The following is a 25000-nucleotide window of genomic DNA, read 5'->3' on the forward strand; positions in this document are numbered from 1 at the left end:
ATAATAATAATAATATTAAGGATAATAAGGATAATAATAACAATTATAACTTTAATAATAAGTTTCTAATTGAGTGATAAGGGACGAAGAAAATCTATAAAATATTAGTGAACAAAAGAAAAAAGTTTTCATGATCATCATGATTAACTGTCATATTTATAAGTTGTGCACAACAAATGAAACACAAGGTGTGACTCAATTCATTGTATGAAAAGAACATGTTTCGATCTCACAAAAAAGCCTTCCATACAATTCTGTAAAAAATCAAAAGCAGAAACAGAGCCTTAAAATTATTATGATAATTGCACTAATAATAACTATTAGCATTTATAGGTCGGAACAAAGCTCTTTCGTTTACAATCAATTCCGACGAACTACCTATTGAGCTACTGAACTCCAACCTCAAAGCGTCAAAGGTCAAGGCAAATACTTTGACATAAAAGAGTGGGACGAACGTACAAGATCCATTATTTAATTAGAGTGTACCAACTAGTCTAAAACCGGAATGAGAAGAATGAGTCATCATTTGGATACATCGATAAATCCATTCGTCTAAAGCGCGGACGATCGCGTGAGTCAACAGACAGTCCGTGTGGAACACGAGTAGACCCATGGTTTCTGATTTCCGCCGCTGGTTAAACACGTTTGTTGATCGAAAATGAATATCAGTTATCTCTGCGATGCTCTAATTTGATTGACTTTATGGCCCACTTCGGGAGACCCCGGCTGCCGTCTCTATAGCCCCCAGCACGAGAGCTTATGAGCAAACAAAGGTCAAGGACGACGTGCAAAAATCATGAGGTAGAGCAAAGTCGTAGAGGGTTGAAAGTAATGATTTTTAAAGCTTACAATGCATCGAAAAAAAAGTTTTATTGATTATTATGATAAATAAAGGAAGAGAAGGAGGAGGAGGAGAAGAAGAAGAAGAAGAAACGAGTCCCCGTCCAAACAACGGAGACGGGGTGTGGGCTGGGGAAAAGGTGGGGGTGGGAGACTGAAGTAAATTGATCTGTCGATACAAGCAAATCAGGTGAAATAAATTGTTGAGCCTACCACAATTCCATCCAGCCCCGGGGGTGCCTGGGATATGTCTGGAGTCTGATATGTCTCGTTTGCTTCCTGTGATGGAAGTTGCTGTCACGTTTCCTTTTTCTTTTTTTTTTCTTTTTTTTTTTTCTAATCTATAGTGATTTATTCCTCAAAATGTGGTTTTATTTTGTTTTTTTTTATTTTCAAATCTACGAATGTCATTAATTTCTAATCGTGAGCCATTGCGTTAATCTGTAAGTGTGCTGGAATGAGCTGGATGGCAACATATGAGTTAAAAGATATAAAACCAAAATGGTCAGAATTTGATTATTTAAGGTTTGAGGATTTGAAAAATCTCCCTCTTATCAATGAAGATATTTATTTCCACTCATATGTGATGAATTGTCTTAAAATGGTATTATGTAAGGATGAATAGGACCCCCCCCCCCCTACAAAAAAAAAGATTTTAGAATCAAAATTACAGAAAATACGAGCTTTCGAGTGTTTCACCATGGAAGCAAAGGTCTCTGTTCTCCACCACATTACGTAACTAGAATTTAACAACAGGTTTCACACTTCTGGCTATATATTCAAATTTCAGCACTTTGTTCATTCCGACATAATACCCTTTTGACACAGTGGGTCACATATTTTATAAGTTACGGATAAGAATTGAATTTTTAACTTCAGGTTCACCCTGTCATGATACTTTTTCGCCCTATTGGTCACAATTTAGTGATTTTTTCAGTCCCTCAGAGCCTTTAGGCCCATGAAGCCAGAGTGTATCCCGGTTCCTATAGCGTGAAATGGACAATAGCAATTGCTTGCTATCATTTCGATTGGATGCTAGTCTATCGCAAAGTACTTTCCATCACATCTGAAAGACCCAGTGACCTAATCATAGCTTGGTGGACAGGGGGATTACGAGTTCATCCTGGATGAATCTAGCTCCCTTTGCTTGTGAAGCGAGTGCTTTATTAACTCAGCTATCGGGGACCCCTCCCCTTAATTTTGCAATTGATTTTTGTGTAAATATAGATAATGGCGGTTCTATGTTGATGAGCCGTACGATAGCAGAAGCAATAGCAGTATGACGACGACGATTATGATGATAATGAAATGACGACAACGATGATGATAATATTGACGGTAAATGTAATAAAACAGTTTGGTATTATTGCATTCTCAAGTATTTTTACACATAATACACTTCCATGGTTCATAAATTGTGTATTCACGGCATTGAAAGGATCGAGTTATTTACCTTGGTAATGCGGCGATTGGATTGATAAGATTTACGCCAGACAGATCGATATAGACAATTTTGGTGGAAAACGACTATGACGCAACCAAGATAGGGGAGGGGGGGGGGGAGGTGACGGGGTGTGGTCGACATGGAGGCATATGAGAGAGAGAGAGAGAGAGAGAGAGAGAGAGAGAGAGAGAGAGAGAGAGAGAGAGAGAGAGAGAGAGAGAGGCGGAGCAAAGTCATATATTGGAAGGGAAATGAATAACTGATTCTGTCGTATTCTGACAAAAGACCATTTAAATATCGATCGATTAAGATTCTCTTCAATTTGTCAAATATGAAACCCCAGACTTTGAAGGAGAAGGAGAAGAAGAAGGAGAATAATCGAAGAAAAAAAAGGGGGAAGAAGAAGAAGGTGGAGAAGGAGGAGAGGAAGAGGAGAGAAGAAGAAACTGCAGAATAAGGGGTAGGAGGGTGAGAAGGGGAGGGGGAGGATGAGGGTTAGAAGGGGAGCGAGGAAGAGGAGGAGTATAATACTATATAACCAGTTAACTGCCATACATTGGAAAGACATGTTTCAAAAAGGTGGCCAGAAAACTCGTCCTTCAAATAAATGACCCTCATAAGGTTCCAGGGTTGAGAGTTTTTGCCAAGAAGAAGGTCATTTAAATCGATCGATATTAGAAGGATGAGTTTACTGGCCAAATTTTAAATACTAATTTTCCCAGAGTACGGCAGTTAACTGGTTAATATAATACAGCTTTGATTGATATGGTGTACGAGTACATATTGGGGTCATCAAATACTTCAGGTCCAGCTATTCTATAACCAGTCCACAATCTTTTAACATTGGCCTGAAGACATGCTCAGTTGATAGAGTACTCGCTTCACAAGCAAAGGTTCCGAGATCAATCCCTGGTGTTGTAGAGATTTTGTTCTGACCCTCACCCCCCCCCCCCCCATTCCTGTCCACCCAGCAGTGATTGGGTAGCTGGGTCTGTTAGACTTGGTGGAAAGTACTATGAGATGGACTAGCGTCCTATCCAAAATGTAGCAAGCAATTGCTATTGTCCGTTTCACGATATAGAAACCGGATAAACTCAGGCTCCATGGGCCTAATAACTCTAAAGGACTACTGAAGACAAGCTGATAAATCGACAATTTACGACAATACGGTACTATATCAGGGTAAAACAGTCTCCAAAAATTGAGTTTGACGTGAAAACGGTTAAAATCACAAAATTTGAGACTTAAGAAAGTGGTTTGAAAACTACAGTCATTAATATTTATTTATGAGGCATTCCTATTCAAAAGAAGTTTCATAATTTTATACCTTTAAAAGTATATTTTCAACTTCTCTTGGTTCAGAGCGATATAATACTGGATGCAGACGATGGGTCACATAATATGTGCGACCCTTCACCCCAAAGCCGTGTTATGTCGGGATGAACAAATTGCTGGGAATTTAATTTATGGTCACAAATGTAAAACTTGGGATTAGTTTCTCTTTATTTTGGTGAAGAATAAATACTATTTCTAGCATAGTACCAAAAAAAACAAACCACCTTAAAGTTCGTATTTCTCACAACTTCGTTTTTAAATTCACGTTTTGCGGTTCGATTCATCCTGACATGATACCGTTTAGAGACGATGGGTCACATATTTTTATAATAGTTGCCTAGCTTCATTCAACTTAAACTTGATTTTTGATAGCTTTGCACTGATTCGAACCCAATTGAGAAAAAAAATACTATACTAAACTTTGAAAAAACACATATTTTTAAAATTTTGGCCAGAAAACTCATCCTTCAATTAAATTTCGATCGATTAAAATGACCCTCTCATCTTGTCAAAACTACTTTTAATCTCAAGTTTGAGTGTTTTTGACAAAATGGATGTGTCAATTAAATCGATCGATATTCAAAGGACGAGTTTTTTTTGGCCAAAATGTTAAAGATGTGTTATTCCAGAGGACGTCAAAATACACATACACATTTGGAAGAATGGATGGAAAAACCGTGACGTACAATAAAGACAAATAAATTGAAAACTGAATTAGATTCCAGACTGTCGGCACGAATCAAAACGGGAGTGGAATAAGGTAAAAAGAAGAAAAAAAAAACCCCACGTATTTCGAAGTAGGACACACATCTTGATAAAGCAGTTTACTCTCAGTCAACCTTTATTTATTCAAACTTGGGGAAGGAAACATTCAAGACGTAATTTCTGTGTCGCAAACAATATCAACATCCTATATAAATATTAGAAAAAGAATTTAAATAAAGGGAAAAAAAACATTTTAAAAGCCCATAAAAACCCCCCAATAAACAAGACGAATTAAAATTAAAACAACAAACAAAACAATAATAACAACAGCTTAAAAAGATCAAAATGAAAAAAATAAATAAAACAAACACATGGACAAAATTAGAAGACAAAACGAAAGAACTTAATGATCTGATAAAGTTTGTATGAAACAGTACCAGACAAAAAAGAAAAATACACAAGAAAAAAAAAACAATACCAAAAAAAATCACTTTTTTTTCTTTGTTGTTGTTGTTGTTGTTTTTTTTGCTGTAACATTTAGAAATGGTCGCTTACATGAGTTTTGATCTCAGCCGTCGATAATATGGTAGATCTTAAATGACAAGCTAATCATGGATGTTGACAAAGAAGAAAATACCAGAGGGTGAGCTTAAACTAAGCAATTGAAATTTATTGTTTGTTTCTTTTTTTTTTAAAAAGGAATGAGATAGATTGCCTTTTTTACCAAAACAAAAAGGAGAAAATAATATTAAGAAACAAATTAACAAACAAAATAACAGCAACAAATAAAAAACAAAAAAAAAACAAAGAAAACCTCCCAAAAAAAAACAACCAAAAAAAAAAGACATAAACAAAATAAACCTAACAAAACAAAAACAAATAGACACACCCCCTCCCGAAAAAAAAACAACAAACCTTTAACAAAAAGCTATCTGCAAACAAAAAAGATGTAGGCAGGTAAAGATAGATGGAAGATATTAATAGTAGTCAGGCGCCGAAACGTATTAAATCTACCGATTTTTTTTTAATGAAGAAGAAATAAACGATGGCGTAAATTGAAAAAAGAATTAAATTCATATAATGTTTACATTACATGATTTATTCAAAAGTTAAGGTCAATAGCCATTTTAACTTGAATTCCGGGCTCATATTATAAGACTATCTTCTGGTCGCACAAAACAAAACAACTTATAAGAATTCAAACTCGAATATTGGGATGACGGGTCAATCCTAGTATTTGCAAGTCTAAAAAGAAATAGACCATTTATTTAGGGCAATATCCACTAAACGTGCTCAAAGCGCTTTACAAGGGGTCCCTGGCCAACAGTAACACTTAACATGTAGGATGGGACGTTACGTCTGTTAGGCGATATTATAATTTTTTCGGACAGAGACAACGCTGTTAACAGCCATGCACTCATTTTACACCTGCGTACGGAGAGAGAAAGTGAGTAAAGAACCTTTTCCAAGGGCTCAACTATGCGCCGAGCGAAGCTCGAACCCTGGACCTTCGGTACGAAAGCGAGTGTCATACCACTAGACCATATAGCCACAGCTGATAAGTGAGTGACATATTTATGGGTTTGATTTGATATTGAGCTTTCTTCTTCGTTGTGTTGTAGTAAAGAATAATTTGCGTTGGTTTTGAGAGAATTTCCATTACTAGATACAATGAACCCACAACAATTTGGGTTATCAGACATGCACATAAGTTCACTCAGGGTCAAGCCTATTAAAAAAAATAAAAGTTAAATATTACAAAGAACCGTAGGGTTTGCAAGAAAATGTCGCTATATCCTGTTGGAAGAAAACGTGACGGGGCGAGTAACAATACAAATTAATTTAGAACAGGTAAATACAAGAGGTAAATATTCATTTATTGTCGTTTATCGAAGAGCTAGTGCTCATTTTCAGTCTTATCAATTGGCAGTTTTCGGTTTTAAATTGTTTTCTATTTACCTAAACTCGAGATCACTATCTTCCGTACTGTTTTCATTCATTTTATTCATTCTTTTTACCGGGGTCATTTGATTAATATATGAAAGAATGACTAAGAAGAGGAATACTGAGCCAAAATGGAGGAGAATGGTAGGGTGAAAAAGTAGCAGCAGCAGCAGCAGCAGCAGCAGCAGCAGTAGTAGTAGTAGTAGTAGTAGTAGTAGTAGTAGTAGTAGTAGTAGTAGTAGTAGTAGTAGTAGTAGTAGTAGTAGTAGTAGTAGTAGTAGTAGTAGTAGTAATAGTAGTAGTAGTTGTAGTAGTAGTAGTAATAGTAGTAGTAGTAGTAGTAGTAGTAGTAGTAGTAGTAGTAGTAGTAGTAGTAGTAGTAGTAGTAGTAGTAGTAGTAGTAGTAGTAGTAGTAGTGGTGGTAGTAGTGGTGGTAGGAGGAGTAGTAGTAGTAGTAGTAGTAGTAATACCAGTATCAGTAGCACTAGTGGCAGTGGCGCTGATGGTTGAGGAGGGAAGACCGAAGTGACGAAGGGGTGGAGGGGAGGAGGGGGGCGGCCTGATAGAGTACAAGAAGACAAATTACTACAAGAATCAAAGTGACCGCATTTCGTATCCCAATTCAGTTCAAGCATTTTGTATTTACATAAACTTGAACCCGACTAACGCTGTGATGAATGGGATTAAATCAAATGTGATGTGGTTACTGTGCCATTCCCTTGATCTAAATAGACATCTTGTGCTATCGCCTATCGGTCAATCGCTGGCCTACGTGAATAAAAATCTAAAGGTAACACTTTGCATTCAATACTCGGGACTTTGGTAAGCCTTGACAGAAAAAGAAGAAAATAATGAATAGACAAGAAATAGAAAATACCAAGAAGAAACGGATTTGAGTTTAGCTGCCGGCATCCCGTTTTATCCCAAAGGAGGAAATTTAGCCTTTCTTGATCATCTTGCACAGTTGCACGGCGCTTATATCGGTATTTTTACAAGATGAATCCTATATTTTTAAAAACAAACAACAAACTTCTGCAGATGAATGTGAGGAATATTCATTTTATAAAAGAAAGGAATAATGCCTTACCCCAGCACAAGTTTCCATAGTGATTGTCGGGCCAGGAGGAGTGATAGCCTTCCAAACAGTCACATCGATACCACCCAGGCATGTTGATACACACGGAATGTCCGTGGCATTTGGAGATGCCCAGTTCACATTCATTAATATCTGGGGTTAATGGGAGTTGTGGGGGCGGGAGCGGAAAGGAAGGGGGGGGGGGGGGAGAAATTTAAATGAAAATAATGATGTTGATGATGATGATGATGATGATGATGATGATGATGATGATGATGATGATGACGATGAGGAGGAGGAGGAGGTTGAGGATGATTGATGATCACGACAGTGACAACGACGATGATGATGATGATGATGGTGACGATGACGGTGATGATGATGGTGATGATGATGATGATGATGATGATGATGATGATGATGATGATGATGATGATGATGATGATGATGATGATGATGATGATGATGATGATGATGATGATGATGATGATGGAACAACTTTGCACAATTACTAAAACGAGTTTGGTAATCAATGTTAACAATTTATCAGATCACACAATCACGAGTCTATAATAACACGGAGTGGTGATGCTGTGGAAACGGCGATTTGTGATAACAGTCTGGTTATTTCATGATAACAATAACGATATTCAACTAAAAGTGATCCTGCTAGCTTTGCATTTCATCAACATCCTCTTAAGTATAAAACATTAATACGCATCAACAATAGCTCAACAGCTAATGATAATATTAACTTTTTGATAATAATGCATGCTTTACAGGGAATGAGATTTCGGAAGAGTAGCGTCCCTTGATTAGACGTCACCCATAGTCTGTGACGTCACCGACGGAAAAGTTATTAGAGAGATAACGTCATGTTGGTTGTGCGCATGCGTCTCTCGTCCTCGCGAGATTGGGTGACGTCCAATCAAAGGACGCTACTCTTCCGCTAATCTCATTCCCTATAAAGATATTATGCAGACGTATTGATCAAATGTGAGACTGCTGCAAGATAAGAATATGAAAAGGTGCGCATATGATAAAGTGCCTGACCAAGCAGACAGATATTTTACCAGAAATAATCCTCCGAAAAAAAAAAATCAACCTTACTGGGCAGTGGGTCGATTACAGTTATCAGGAGGTCTGAGGTTCGATCCCTCGTCAAGGATGTTTCATTTATTATGATAGTTTGTTTCTTGCATTGTAATGTATGATCGTAACCTTTTCAGATTCTATATTTTTTTTCTCTCTAGGAATTCTGGGATGTGCGTTGACTCGTATATTTCATTCATAAGGTCCGTTATCACATCAACACCAAATTCACCCAGTGCTTGCAGCATTTCTTTGACACCCCATCTATTCCATTTGCCATCCCTGTTTTCATGCAGTATAGGGCTTTCTCTACTTCTGATCTTAGGATTGTGGGTCCCCGTAGAAAGGACTGTATATGGTTGTCACCTCTGTCCGCATTGAATAGCTCCTCCACGTATTCTTTCCATCTATTGGCGATTTCTTCCACCTCAAAGAGGAGTCTACCTGATTTATCTTTGATACAACCGCCAGATTGAGCGTTTTTATATGTGAATTTCTTGATTTCAGCAAACATTGGTCCAGGGTTTCTCTCATGTGATAGCTTCTCAATACGGTGGCACTTTTCATCAAGCCAGTCTTCTTTAGCTTGGATACACTTTTTCTTTACTGATTTGTCCAGTTCATTGTATCTAGGGGTGCCCTTTGAATGTTTCCGTTCTCTCATAATATTCAAAATCTCATTCGTCATCCATTCTTTCTTTGCTTCTTTAGATTTTTTGTTTAGCATTTTCTCGTTTGTAGTTGTTATTGCACCTTTAAGAGAGGACCATTGTTTATCAATTCTACTCTTATACGTTTCTTCTGTTTCTTTATTTGTGTCTTCTTGTTCTTCCATAAGACAATAATACCTATTTTCAACTTCTACAGCATATTTCGCTCTTAGCTCCTCGTTTCTAAGTTCAGCTAGGTCGTACTTTATGTGTTCGTCCCTTTTCTGTTTGGGAATTTTTAATTTAACTTTTATTTTCATCATGATGGGAACATGGTCCGATCCAATGTCAGCACCCGGGAAAGTTTTACATTGGGTCACACAGTTTTTGAATCTGGTTTTGATGAGAAAATAATCTATTTGGTTTCTGTATATATCTCCTGGGCTCTTCCAAGTATATAGGCGCCTCTTTGGTTGTTTGAATATGGTGTTTATTATGGTCATGTCGTGGGACTCGCAAAATTGGACCAGACGTTCACCCCTCTCGTTGGACTCTCCTAGACCACAACTTCCCATGCACGGTGAGATTGCTGCGTTTTCAACTTTCGCATTGAAATCCCCCATCACGACAACAATGTCACTTGATTTTATGCATTTGAGGGCCTTGTTTACATTTTCATAATGCGCCTCGACCTCCTCATCTGGGTGATCACTCGTTGGTGAATGAAATATACGAGTCAACGCACATCCCAGAAGACCTTCGCACTTCTATCTTCATACTGCTACCCAAGAAAGCGGGTGCAATTGAGTGTTCGGACTACAGAACAATCAGTCTTATGTGCCATCTACTGAAACTCCTCCTGACAATAATCCTGAAAAGAATCTCGTCAAAAGTAGATCGTGAGATTTCAGAACAGCAAACTGGATTCAAAAAGAACAGTGGCACCAGGGAGGCAATTTTCGACTTAAAAATCCTGTCAGAAAAATACTTAGAGGTCCAAAAAGACATATATGCCTGTTTTATCGACTACTCAAAGGCATTTGATTCTGTTAGTCATCAGAAACTTATCCAGGACCTTGTGGCAATAGGTGTGGAAGAGAATGATGTGGCTCTAATCGCTAATCTGTACTGGCAGCAAAAGGCTCAGATAAAAGTGCAGGCACATACAACAGATGCAATTGAAATCAAGAAAGGAGTGCGCCAGGGATGTGTTATGTCTCCTTGCTTGTTTAATTTATACACAGAGTCTATTTTTCGGCAAGTAGAAACAGCACAAGGGTTGAAGGTTGGTGGCCACAACATCAACAATCTACGTTACGCTGACGATACTGTCCTGTTGGCGGAAAGTAAAGAAGGCCTACAGAAGCTACTTTCAAAAGTGAACGAAGAGAGTAAAAAAAAGGGGCTGTTCATGAATGCGAAGAAGACAAAAACAATGGTGATAACAAAAAAGAAAGAGCCCATAGAAATAGATATAGAAATAGAAGAGTGTCCAGTGGAACAAGTAAAGGAGTTCACGTACTTGGGGCAGTTGGTAACATCCGATGCAAAGTCTGACAAAGAGATCAGGAGACGAATAATGCTGGCCAAAAATGCGTTCATGAAACTAAAGCCAATCCTCAACAACACAAATATCTCCATCAGAACACGAATGAGATGCACCAAATGCTATGTGTGGTCCATTTTCTTTTATGGTTGTGAAACGTGGACACTAACCGCACAGACAGAACAACGTATTGAAGCTTTTGAGATGTGGACGTACAGGAGAATACTGAAAATACCTTGGACAGCAAGAAAAACAAACATCGAAGTCCTCGACCTAATGGGCCAAAAACAAAAAGAACTTCTTTTGACTGTGAAGCACAAAAAGCTGTCATATTTTGGACATATGCGAAGACATGATAGTCTCGAAAAAAGGATAATGGAGGGAAGAATTGAAGGAAAGAGAGGCAGAGGAAGACAAAGGAAATCCTGGACAGATGGCATCAAGGAAGCTACAGGACGGCGCATGGCAGACTGTAACGAGGCTGCAATGGACCGTGAAGGATGGAAGGCCATGACATCCGACCTCTGGAAAGAGATGGAACCCGGGAAGGAAGGTAGGAATTCTGCCTTATTCTACTCACCGAGTTCACAATTTGGTCCGATGTATCCGTCCCTGCATTCACAAATGTGAGGAGCGATACACGATCCGCCATTCTGACAACCACCTGCACAATGTGCTGTTAATGGAAAAAGTAAAGGAATTATTGAATATTATTGTAATATTAGTGTTGAGTTAAAACAAATATAACAGCTTTACAAATAACAAAAAACCAAAAACAAAAACAAAACTAAAAAACAACAACAAACAAACAACAATTAACCCCCAACGTCCAACACCCCCAAAAATAAAAACAACATGAAAAACAAAACAAATATACAAATAAGATAAAACTGAAACCAAAAATAAATAAAGAGATAAACGAATTATAAAACAAACAAACAAAATTTGAAATAGCGTCTCACAAGCGTTACATGTTGGCTTTGGGCACATAATATATTCTAGTGGATATTGCTCAATATAAAAGCTCATGTATTTTGAAACAAAGTTTTGTTTCGAGATGAATTGTTCCTCGGAAATTAAAAGGAATATTGATATCAATGTCCTGTCAGATAAGAGTATAATTATGGAACCTTGATTTACACACTAGGTTGCTAAAATTCAGTCAGCTTCAGACCGAAGCTCTACAAAAAAGTTTCTTTGATTTCATTGTCCGAATTTCCAGCTTCGGAATCTCTTATTCATACAAATCAACTGATTCAGCTGCCGGCACATGTTCACAAAACAAAACAAACAAAAAACAAACCAAAAACCAACAAAAATAAAAAATAAAAAAATAAACCAAAAGAAAAACCCCAACAAAAAACAACAGTCCATAGGGTGCTTTCCTGATTATGATTCCTGAGAGATATTATACAAAATGTCGAAACATTGTTAATGATCTTAACTTCAGGAAATAAAGTTAACTACAGACGGAGAGTATTTAGAAAGGATAAAAAAAGCGACTGAGATAATTGTGTTGCGTAAGTAGTTAAGCCGTACGTTCATCTAACTTTTTAAAAGTCAAACGACATTTCGTGTACACAGTGACCAGACGAGTGACCCTGATCCCAAAACCTTGCACCACCGAGTTTTACTCTCTAGCCTATGCACATTCCACTCGTATAAGTTGTAAATAAATTTCACTTTTATCATTAATAACATTGCACAGCGCATTGAGCATAATGTAATTTTGAAATTGTGCCATGCACGTGTTATCTATGAATATTATTATTAAATACCCGGCGGATAATATGGTAAAAGCAAAAGTACAAAAGGGCATCCAAAAGGCCACGTATACTATATGTAATTATATATATATATATGCTTCCTGCTGGATAATAAAGAAGCAATGTGGAACTTCGATATTCTATTTATAGTAGAGACATGGCTCTCACAGTCTGGAGACGACCCAGTTGAAAAAGCTATGACACCCCCTGGGTACCAATTATTTAGATCGTATCCAAGGAAAGATCAGCGAAGTGGTGGCATTGGCGTATTTTATAAAACAAAATTATGTAAACATGTGGAAATCATCGAAATGCGCTGCAAAACAATGGAGGCCATTGATCTTAGATTATCCCTCCAGAATACAAGATACAACTTCAACTGCATCTACCGACCGCCAGCAAACAAGAAAAACAAAATAAAATTACCTGATGTTAGGAAGGAAATCAACGAGATGCTAACTTTGCAACACACGCGTCCTGGCCATTCAATTATACTCGGCGACTTTAATTTTCACTTCGACAACGTCACAGACACCGCCAAATTGCACGAGTCATTATCAGAGAACAACATGTGCCAGATCGTAACAACGCCAACCCACTCTGCTGGTCATATTTTAGATTGGGTAATTGTAGAAAATTCAGAGTTCCAAAAAACCAACGTCACCGTCGATTATCTCCCCTTTTCGGACCACTCCCTCATTTCTTTCAATCTTGACGTTTCAAAACCATGCCAAGAAACCACCACCACATCAACCAGAAACATTAAAGGCATTAATTTGGACAATTTCAGAGGCGATTTAGAAACAAAACTTACTAAAAATTCAATTATTTATCCAGACCGGTGGAATAGTTGTCTCATTGAAACGCTTGACAAACATGCGCCATTCCAAACAAGGACCGTCACCAACCGCAAGTATGCTCCGTGGTATACGTCGGACGTTAAAGAAGCTAAAACGAAGTGTCGGAGAGCAGAAAGACTGCTGAAAACATCAGGCCTCATGATTCATCGTGAAATATTCAAGAGCGCATTTCGTGCCTGGAAGACAACAATAAAAAAGGCAAAGACCACGTATTTTCTTTCAAAATTTGAAACTTCTAAATCTTGTAAACAATTATTTAACATCTGCAATGATCTACTTGGACGTGAAAGATGCACTTCATTACCATCTACAACCAATCAAAGAGACTTGCCAGACACATTTGTCAACTTTTTTAAAGACAAAATCCATAACATTCGTTCAGAACTAGATCGGCATGAACCATTTATAGATACAAATACATTCTGTGGTACCCCTTTAGACAAGTTCCAACCAGTTTCACCTAGTTTCATAAACGAGTTGATAAAAAAGCCCCCATTAAATCCTGCGACCTTGATCCCCTACCAGCACAGCTTTTGGCCAGCTCCATCGATACATTATTACCATCCATTACATCAATCATAAATACATCCATACTGACTGGCGAAATTCCATCGTGCTTTAAAAGTGCCCTCGTCAAACCACTTCTGAAGAAACCATCACTGGACCACAATATATTAAACAATTATCGTCCTGTATCAAATTTACCTTTTTTGTCAAAACTTTTGGAGAAGGTAGTTCTTACATTAACATCTCATCTTAAGAACAACAGTTTGGAACAACCCTTTCAGTCAGCCTACAAACATCAACACAGTACTGAAACGGCGCTTCTTAAAATCTTAAATGACTTGTTATGTAATGCTGATGCTAACAATATCAATGTATTATGCCTTTTAGATCTTTCAGCTGCCTTTGACACCATTGACCATGACATTTTGTTAAGAAGACTAGAAAATACGTTCGGCATAAAAGGAATTGCCTTAAATGGTTTACATCATATTTACAGGATCGATGGCAGACTGTCGTGGTGAATGGTGTTCAGTCAGAACAAGTTTTACTAAATTTTGGAGTGCCACAAGGCTCTGTTCTTGGCCCTGTCCTTTTTACTGTATATATGCAGCCCCTTTCTAGTGTGATATCCAGATTCAATCTGAGTTATCATTTTTATGCAGATGATACGCAAATATATGATTCAGCACCCCTTAGTAATTTACAGTTCTTAATACAACGAATTACGAGCTGTTTTAATGAGATTAAATCTTGGATGTACCACAATAAGTTAAAATTAAATGATAATAAAACTGAGATTTTAATGTGTGGAAGACCGAGTATCCTTAAACAGGCAAATAAATCACTAATTACTCTCGGAAATAGCACAATAGAATTTTCAAATAAAGCAAAAAACCTTGGCGTCATCATTGATAAAGATCTTTCCATGACAAGCCACGTGAATAACACCATACAATCTATGTACATAGAAATGAAAAAAATAAGCAAAATTCGTAATTTAATACCGAAGCATATAACAGAACTTTTAATTAATTCCTTGGTTTTATCTAAATTGGACTATTGTAACTCCCTTTGGGCGAATTTAACTAAAGACAAAATTAGCAAACTTCAGGTTGCTCAAAATAACGCAGCCAGGCTCATTGTACGCAATAACAAAAAATACCCGTCAGCAACTCTTCTTCTCCGTGAGTTACATTGGCTTCCTGTTGAAAAAAGAGTTGCCTATAAGATTTGTACTGTTGTCTACAAATCCCTAAGCACGAACAGTCCCTCCTATATTAAAGACCTTCTAAACATATATGTCCCCAATAGAAACTTGAGGTCAAGCAATGACCAATCAATCCTTGTCAAACCTAAGCCATTGCGTAAAATAGGTGAACAGTCTTTTCAATTTTCGGCCCCCCATTTTTGGAACTCTCTCCCGTCACACGTGAGATGCTCGGATTCGTTGACAACGTTCAAATCTCGCTTAAAGTTTTATCTTTTTACGTCATAATGTTGCAATATTATTTTCATATTTTGTTGTTGTTAAATTGAATTCGTATCACGTTTCCTTCACACTTGTCTCACTGTAATATGTTTTGTTTTATATCACTGTAAAGCGCTTGGAGCCTGTGACAACGGGGTAAAGCGCTATATAAATGCCATTTATTATTATTATTATTATTATTATTATTATTAGTATTGAGCATGGCATAACCGTGGAAATTCACTTTCCAAAAACATTATAATATCTTCTTATTATATAACAAGCGCATTGACTTAAACGCTTGTACAGATCCGTTGTCATTACCATATGACTATTCAATCTTTATACAAACTGAATACTTAGACCATAGCTCGTATTTCATATTGTTGTATAACTATCAGATTTGTCTGAACGTTGTATTAACCATTAATCTGGCGTAATCCGAAAAAAACACGTATTTTAAATTTTGGCCAGGAAACTCGTCTTTCAAATATCGATCGATTTAAATGGCCCTCATCTTGACAAAAACTCTCAAACCTGGGACTTGGGAAGTCCGAGGTTTGAGAGTTTTCTTTTCTTCCCATGAAGTCTGGATCATTTTAATCGATATGTGTTAGAAGGACGAGTTTCTGGCCAAAATTTTCAACATGTTTTGTTATTTCAGAGCACGGTAGTAATGAATGAATTTACAAAGTTTCTCGTTACGTTTATAATAATATATTATAATAAAATACACACTAAGAGTCCAATTTCTAAAAGTAAGTGGATTATCACTATTTTTAGTTTCAATACTGATGGAGTTCCACAATCGGGGGGCATGGTGATCAAAGAATTTCTCATGAAAAACTCACGATTTTGGGGGTTCCCTTAGGAGATTTAAATTAGCAGATCTTGAATTTCTTCTGGGTTCATAAAGGTGGATAAGTTCTTGAAGGAGCAGAATTGTTTAAGCAATTAAAACGTGGGTAAGTATTTTAAATTAAATTCTAAACTTTTCAGGTAGCCAGTGCAGGTCATCCAAAATGGGGGTAATATGCTCTCACTGTTAAGATAACGTTACTAATCGAGCTGTTTTGTTCTGTATCTTTGGGAGTCGATTAATGACATCATTATCACAACCATAGAGCAAGGCATTGCAATAATCCAGGCGGCTAAAAATCATAGAGACAACAAGAAGTTTAGTAGTATTAATATCAAGAAACCTTCTAATAGCACCAATTGATCTAAGATAAAAATTGCAGGATCTAGTTACATTGGTGACATGGGCAGACATGTTTAATTTGGTATCAAATAAAACTCCTACGTTTCTCACGTGCTCCTTAGTGATGGAAATTACACAATAAAAAGGATTCAGGTTAAGCGTGAAGAGGTCCACGAGGCCACGTCTTGTGATTTGCAACACCTCTGTTTTGTTTTCATTTAACCTGAGTTTATTGCAACTCATCCAGTCACTAGTATCAGAGATACAATTTTCTATATCCGTTATAACACTGAGATAATTGTCGGTAGCAATGGGAAACATTAGTTGGGTGTCGTCTGCGGAAAAATGGAGATCAATAAAATATTTGGAGATGATGTCACCTAATGGTATGATATAGAGGGTGAATAAAGAGGGTCATAGAACTGAACCCTGTAGTACACCAAAAGGTAGGAGACAAGGAGAAGAAAAGTTATGTCAATTTACAGATATTGGTTGACTTCTGTCAGAGAGGTAAGAAGAAAACCAGTCAAGAACAGTACCCTCGAATCGGTATATTGTGTCTTAAGTCTGTTAATTAAAAGAGTAGGTCTATTATATCAAAAGCAGCAATGAGGTCGAGTAGTAAGAAAGCAACATCATCATTTTTCTGAAATATGTGATTTATGATATCATTCTGAATTTTAATAAGAGCCGTTCCAGTGCTATAAAATGGGCGATAAGCAGACTGAAATTTAGAGAATAATTTGTTTTCATTCAAAAACGTGATAAGCCTAATCTCAACAATTTTCTCAATTAGTTTAGACACGAGGGTGAGATTCGAGACTGGTCGATAATTGTTTGGGTCTTCTTTGTCTCGGCTGGGTTTCTTTAATATGGGAGTGACAATAGCATGTTTAAGATTATTAGATACCTCACCAATAAACAAACTAGCATTTACAATATGAGTAAGAAGGGGAACCAAAATATTAGCACTAGAAAGAACAAGCCATGAAGGAATTGGATCTATTGGGCTAGTTGTTTTAGATAGAGCATTGTCTCAGCGCGGACAGTACTTCCGTTTCAGTGGCGGGCTCAGATTCGTCGAATGCTACTCAGGATGGAAGTGCACTAGTTTTCTTCCCTTGTTCTTTAATTGTTTCCTCTTTGTCCAACTCATTCCGAATTCCTGATATTTATCTCTGAAGTGTAGAGAGAAACGATTTGCGATAGCAACAGGGTCCTCTAAATTATTTGAAGGGTGATCCTTAATCAGTTTGTTCAGGGTGACCAACAGTTCATGTGGGTTTCGTTTGGCGCGTGTTATTTTATTTTGAATATATGTTTTTTTTACAAGAGAGAAACAATTTGTTCTGTTAGTGTTTTAGTCCTAAATAGATTTGATAATTAATTTCTAATTTGGATCGACGCCAAGTCCGTTCGGCATATCTGAGTTGATGTTTTAGTATTTGTATCTCATTACAAGACCACTCTGTGTTTGGCAAATAGTAATTTCTGTCGTGACAAATGGACACATTCATCGAACACATTTTTCAATGAATTATAATTATAAATATTTACCATTTCATGAAAACTATTAACAGAGGTGGATAGATGGTTTCTTGAAATGTTTCTATGTTTAGTGATTTTGCTTTACGGTATGTGCTCGTTTTCTTGACGGTTGTTTTGCATTCAAGTTTTAGATTTAGAGCAATCAGGTTATGATCTGAAATTATTCGATCCAAAACATCAACATTGTCAATTATTTTGTTACCTTACCTGGAAATTACTAAGTCTAAGATGTGCCCGACCTTATGCATTCCGTCATTTACATATTGTCATTGATCGTTCTTGGTAAATATCATACATTTGATTAGTAATCAAAACGGTGGAAAATTATAATGACAAAATAACCCCCAATAAATAGACAAAAATAACAAACATATACCCTCCCCTAAACAACAAGAAAAAAAAACAAACTCCAAAAGAGCACCATCGTCAACAAAATTAACAACAATTTAATTATGACCCACGTTTCAATCCCATCAGTGATTGGATAGCTAGACGGAAATTGCTTTACGAAAGACTAGCGTCCTATCAAAAGGAGAGCAAGCAAATGATATTGTCCGTTTTACGCTAGTGAAACCGGGATAAACTCCTGCTCCATGGGTCTTACGATTCTGAAAGATCACAATGGCCCACATCCTCAAAGCGGTAGTGTGTTGAGTTGGTTAATTCTCTGAAAATTTGGTATTTGGTCAAAAATATAATACAGATTAAATTTGTTTCGTTATATGGCCAAGAATGTCTTCGTTTCTTTATTTACAAAAATCTTCAATTTGATAGAACTAATCACCACGACGATCAACATCGCCCGACTTCGTTACAAGACGAGACAACTTATCGCTCGGCTTTCGATACCGAGCAAGTTCACATGGTATCGATATCTGGATCACCCGGATCTAATATCAAATTATCGAGGCTGCGAGCCACTAAATTATGATCGACTGGTTATGGTCTAGTGCAACTGTTCTCAACCGTCGGTCCCTAGACCAGTGCCAGTCCGCGAAAAAGAAAAAAATGTCCGCCAGCAAAGAAAAGGTCAAGGAAAAAAGGTATTGATTCAATTTATAAAAGTTCATTCAATGTTTTCAAGGTTTAAACATGGATAAAAAAGCATGTTTATAATATAGAGTAGTTATTGGACATTGAAAAAAAATTGTTTTTTGCTAAAGATCGGTGAATTTTTGTTTTTATTTTTTACCGGTCCGTCAGTGCAAAATGTTGAGAACCATTAATTTAGTGGTATAGTGGTATAGCACTTGGTTCGTAACCTGTAGGACCAGTTCGAGCCACAATTTCTCACCATACTCAGGTATAAAGTGAGAAATTCGCCGGAAACGGATTGTCTCCGTCGAAAAAATAACACAATTTCTCCTTACAGGCGCCAGACCTCGTGCTACGTGTTCAATGTTATTATTTGTCTAGGATCCCTTGTTAAGTGATTTGAGAAAAATTTAGAGAAATGACATTGGGCTCATGATTTTTTAAAACGACAATAACAACAGTACAAACAACAACAACAACAACAACAACAACAACAATGATTAGCCTACAATAACAAGAAAAGCTGCAGAAATAATGCAACAATCTTGGACACGAAAACAACCATAATTTTTTTTAAACCCAAAAACAAAACAAAAACAAACAAAAACCCCAACAAAACCACCCCCTCCCTCAAAAAACAAACAACAAAACAAAACAAAACAAATAATACAAAACAGTAGAAAAAAAACAACAAGAAACACCAAAAAGAAAAAGACCCAACAAATATCCGAAATATTAGGAGAGACTACCTTATGTTTTGTTGTAAAACAACTAAAGTCCCTACAACAGAGAGCTATTCTTTTTCATTACTATAACGGCCAGAAACCTATTATATGATTTTCTTTTCTCCATTGTTTTATCACACCTAGAATTACAATTGTCAATCAACAGTGGCAGGGTGTGAATTAGGATGACAGCTTTTATGCACACGTGTTGTGTTACCACTGACTTACTTAAGTGCTTAGCCATGGAATGCGAGGAGATTCATTCACTAATTCATAGCTCTTTCATTCATTCATTCATTCATTCATTCATTTATAATTTTTTTCTCTCTCTACAGTCTTTATAAAGAACAATATTCACTAAACGTACTCAAAGCGGTTTTCGAGGGGTTCCTAGCCAACAGCAACACGGCATTTTATAGGGACATAACGCCTGTTTGGCAATATTTCATTTCGGACAAAGAAACGCTGTTAACGGCCAGGTAGGTAATCATTGTATAAATGAGAATAGCCAAAAGATGTGAATAAAGAGCCTTTTCAAATGACTCAACTATACGCCGCTCAAAGCAGGAATCTAACCATGAACAGTTCGGCCCGAGTGCGAGAGCCATACCACTAGACCACACGATTTAAGCTTCTATATTACGCTAAATCCACATCTGTCAAAGAATATTTATACGAGGTCCCCTAGCCTTCAGAAACACTATTTGACATGGAAGACAAGACACGCAGTTCATCTATCTCAACCCTAACCTTCTACCTCAGTGTTGTCCTCTCACCCTAGAGATTTAGTGGATATTACCCTAAAAAAGCTCAATTTTTGTTTGTTTGTTTGTTTTGTTTTGTTTTGTTTTCTTGATTTTTTAAAATTTGTAAACATTTTGGTGTTGAACTTGGGCTGGCTGGTACTTTTAGGTTATGTCGAAATGGGCGCATCGGTGGATTACTCGTGGATACATCTGTTCCCTATTTGAACCAGGCCCTCTTCTCTTGCTTTTTCTTTGGTGCTCCTGATTTACGGTTTTCTCTATTATCCTCCTTTTTAGTGGCGCTGAAATAACCTATATAATATTAATAGTGTCGCAAGCGCCGTAAAATCCCTACCCTCTCCGGAAAAAAAACCCCAACAAAAAAACAAAACAAAAAACAACAAACAAACAAACAAAACAAAACAAACAAACCAGCAACAAAAGAGATTGCTCGTGGAATATTCTGTTCCCTTTTACAACCAGTTTTCTTTGGAGCTTTTAACTTCTACATCTTTCCCTCTATTATTCTCTTTTTTATGGGCACTGGATGACCCAAAATTGTTCAAGTGCCGTAAAATCCCCCAAAACAAAACAACAACAAATACCAGCAATTTAATTTATCGGGTTCGAATAAAAAAATAGATTGTTTCCCTTTCTCCTTTCTCTGATCGAATCCGTTAACTGAAGGTACGGAGTCTGTTTCAGGCCTGCTGGGCTCACCAATCGCCTTCGTTATCCAGCATTCCAGGGGTAAAATTCACAAAATGAAACCAGAGGCATAATATATATATTATATAAATACAGATCCATATTATTCTAATTATATAATTAATGATAAATAATTAGAACTGCGATCGCTTTAAACCAACAAACCGCCTGTTACGACTGCATAATGTTATTCAGTTCATTGTTATTACCCATACTAACGGATTACACCACCTTTTAGGAAAGGAAAATTACTCTGACCGCTAAAGAGCAAAAAAACCTCCAAGCTGCTCATCTTCCCTTCTACCATCGTTGGTGATACCACGACGATCAACATCGCCCGACTTCGTTACAAGACGAGACAACTTATCGCTCGGCTATCGATACCGTATAAACCAAACATTTTTATTTTATTGGCACTCTCGTCATACGGCCTTATGAAGAAATATATAAAGTATTGAAAGTGAGTTGAGCTTGATGGATCTGTGGAAATGCACCACACAAGTCTTTGTATATCTATTCATTTATTTATTTATGAATTATGTATGAATATCTATTTATTTATCTTTTATCAATCTATTTATCTATTTTCCAACTATCCTATGTAAACTAACTTAACCAAGGACAATATCTTGGGGTCAGGTTTATTTTTGCGTGCTTTATATATAACACACCTCGTACTACAGTCAGTTTGACTTTAACAACAAGTCAAGTTAGATTATACTAAATTAATATGAATATTCGATTGTCGAAGTGAGAGTCACAGACTGTTCCAACAAACAGTGAAGTCACTCGTACGTGTTTCTGTACTCATGGAAAGTCAACCGAAGTGTTGAGGGTTTATGTAATTCGACTATCAACGCTACAGTCCAGTCATTCAACCATTCATCCATTCATTCATCAACCCGCATTTCATTCACAAACGACGTAAGTAGTTATTCCATTACTAACTCACCCATTCAATTCATCCTCGTATAATTAAAGGGGCCGCTAGCCGCTAACAAAATTACTACATCAGTCGATCAATTACCTAACCCGTACAATACCATTACATCCGACAAACACATCCCTGCTTCAAGTGTACACGCCAAGAGATTAACAGCTTTGGACCCCATTCAAAGGTACCTATATCCCTGCTATTCTGGGATCGCTGGCCAATTGATTCAGTAAACTAATTACCCAGCAGGCTATACCGAGTAAATAAACGTTTATATTTGGAATCAAGTCAACCTACACTAACAAACGTTTTTAGTGACGGAGGTCTTTCATCTGTTATTGATCTTAAAGTAAACTCATCCAACCGAGTTTTTTTACGTCACATGCACAGGCATTGACGTCACTGTTTTTATTTGTTTAGAAATCTTATCAAGCTTCGTAGGGGGTAGAGGTGGAGGAGAGGGGAGGGGAGCTGGAATGAGATGCGAAGAAAGGACCAGACCTCGTGTATTGTCTTGCTTCCCCTATATTATTGAATAGAATTACACATCTGGATATCGTTTTGATCTGGAACAAACCCCCATCCTTCTCCAAGGGGTGGGAACCAATTGTCACTGTCCAATTCAAGCAATTGAAACCGGGACCAATCGTAGGTCCAGCAAGTCTCATAAAAACGTAAAAGTAGCCTTAAGACTCGAGATGTAAGAGCCCATTACCAGTTTACATAGCGCTAAATGAAAAATCAAGAATTCATTGCAGCCTATTGAATCGATCGCCGCACCGTCGCAATGTACTTTCTGCCAGGTCTAACAAACCTAACGATCTAATCACTGTTGGGTGGACAGTAAAGAAAAATAAAATATATTGAATACAACTAGGAGAGTGCTCGACCACTTTGCTATCGGGGCTTCCAACAAATCTCATATCCCTTAACTATTTCCTTTAGAAATATTGGAGAACACGCAATATTTGCGGGGAAATAACGATGATTGAGAACAGACACTCATCTATTTTGATTGATACTATTGTATAGATAGTATGCACTTGGCTAAGAAGCTCACAACATGACCATCCGTAAATATAACGGACCAACACACAAAACTCTGTGTAACCATGAACTTTTATAGTCTGGATAATAAAGGTAGGCAAAAAAAAAAAAATACAATAACAAAGACCCGAGCGACGAATTGTGGAAATTAACATATATCAAGACGAATCTTTGAGCTATCAACGATCAAAAAGTCGACAAGTGCCCGCAAATGAATCTGGCAACAGGGCGGGAAGATGGCGATTCCCAATATCAAAGGACCGATCATTATGCCCCAGCAGATTTCATAAATAATCATACTTTCCAAGTTACTCGTATATCAATCTGTAAAAAATAGTTTTATAATCTTAAGATTGGCCAGTAAATCTGTGCTTGTTGGCATAAAACTCAACATGGGCAGTACGAAAAATTTTGAACCCCATTCCTATTTTTTAAAAAAAAGAATAAGTACTAAATATACTACTACTATGGCATGCCAATCTTTCTTTTTTTCTTGATCGAGATTCAAAATCAACGATCAGGAGGGTTAAATAAAAGCGAGGCATGTTTGAAAATTGATAATATAATGAGGAGTATAATGATACTTATATTTTACATGACAAAATTATCGTCAAGCACATCCTCAATTACTTGAAACTTGGAATCGTGGGTAAATAGATAGTCAATTACAATTCTCGTTACTTTATCAAATCCCATTTTTCAATTTTGGTCAGAAAACTTTTGCTTCATATCTCGATTGATTAAAATGACACAATCAACCTGTCAACAAATCTCAAAATGGATTTTTCTATGTCAGGAGGTTTTTGATTGGAGATTTTTTTCTTGACAAGTTTCTTGTTGAGGGTTATTTTAATCGGTCGAAGGAAAGTTTTTCTGGCCAAAATGAAAAAAAAAAATGATTTGTCAGAATAAAGGAAAAGTTAGGCAGATGAGTATCGTCGACGTGCCCTTAATGACTAACACCCCACGATACTTGTGACTTTAATGAGAAACAGTTCGACCACGGGCAAGTACTGAATGACTTTAACGATTATTTCTTTCATTTGAAGACATGCCAATTCAGCTCATTTGGAGCAACTTGCTATCTATCTATTTATCTACCTACCTTCCTACCTAACTACCTACATAACTATCCATCCACCCATCCATCCATCTATCTATCTATCTATCTATCTATCTATCTATCTATCTATCTATCTATCTATCTATCTATCTATCTATCTATCTATCTATCTATTCACACACTCAGACATTGGCAAAAACCATTATGCAAAGGGGCCTTGGAGGGAGGCAGAAGGAGATGGCGGCAAACAAAATGCTGGATAGATAATGTGAATGAATGGACAAGGATGGATAGTCCCAACCATCCAACACCGATGAGGAAAAAGCCCTGGACAAATCTGGATGGAGGGCCCTTCTGTAAAATCATCTCCCATACTATCTCTTCTACGAGCACCCCGGTCAGGGGAATGAGGTAAGGTTACTGATTTCATTTGATAATAGCTTGACTTGATTTAGGAGCTCATCGCTTTTAAAGCAACAGACTGTGATGCTTCTGCTGTTTTCACAATTTCCATTGCATAATCTGCCGAGTTTTGGAGATCTTGTACCATGGATCTCAAACGTTCCATGTTATCAGCGATTTTAAGATTTTGTTAATGGGTAATGTCAGATTAAAAACATTTTGCCTTTAAAGAAATAATAATAATGTCATACAAAAATCAAAATACGGATTGAACAATCTTTTTCTGTCTGTTAAATTGGACAGGTCTCTGAACTTTCTTCCGCCGTGGGGAGATTGGACAGACATTACAAAAAGTTAGA

The 25000-nt window shown here is 37.0% G+C and overlaps 1 protein-coding gene across 1 annotated transcript in view; it reads right to left on the minus strand.

Annotated features, from left to right (window-relative positions):
• LOC144968441 (protein kinase C-binding protein NELL1-like) overlaps positions 1 to 25000 on the minus strand; it is a 234137-nt gene that overhangs the window by 7168 nt on the left and 201969 nt on the right. Inside the window, exons 15-16 of the mRNA XM_078906816.1 lie at positions 11212 to 11307; positions 7356 to 7496 (exon numbers count right to left, since the gene is read on the minus strand). Of these exons, the coding sequence (XP_078762942.1) occupies positions 7356 to 7496; positions 11212 to 11307 (237 nt within the window). The remainder of the gene's footprint in view (positions 1 to 7355; positions 7497 to 11211; positions 11308 to 25000) is intronic.

Source organism: Berghia stephanieae, chromosome 3 (genome assembly GCF_034508935.2).
Source record: "Berghia stephanieae isolate SIO BIC M18660-M18661 chromosome 3, UCSD_Bste_1.3, whole genome shotgun sequence".
In the NCBI taxonomy this organism is placed as follows: domain Eukaryota; kingdom Metazoa; phylum Mollusca; class Gastropoda; order Nudibranchia; family Aeolidiidae; genus Berghia; species Berghia stephanieae.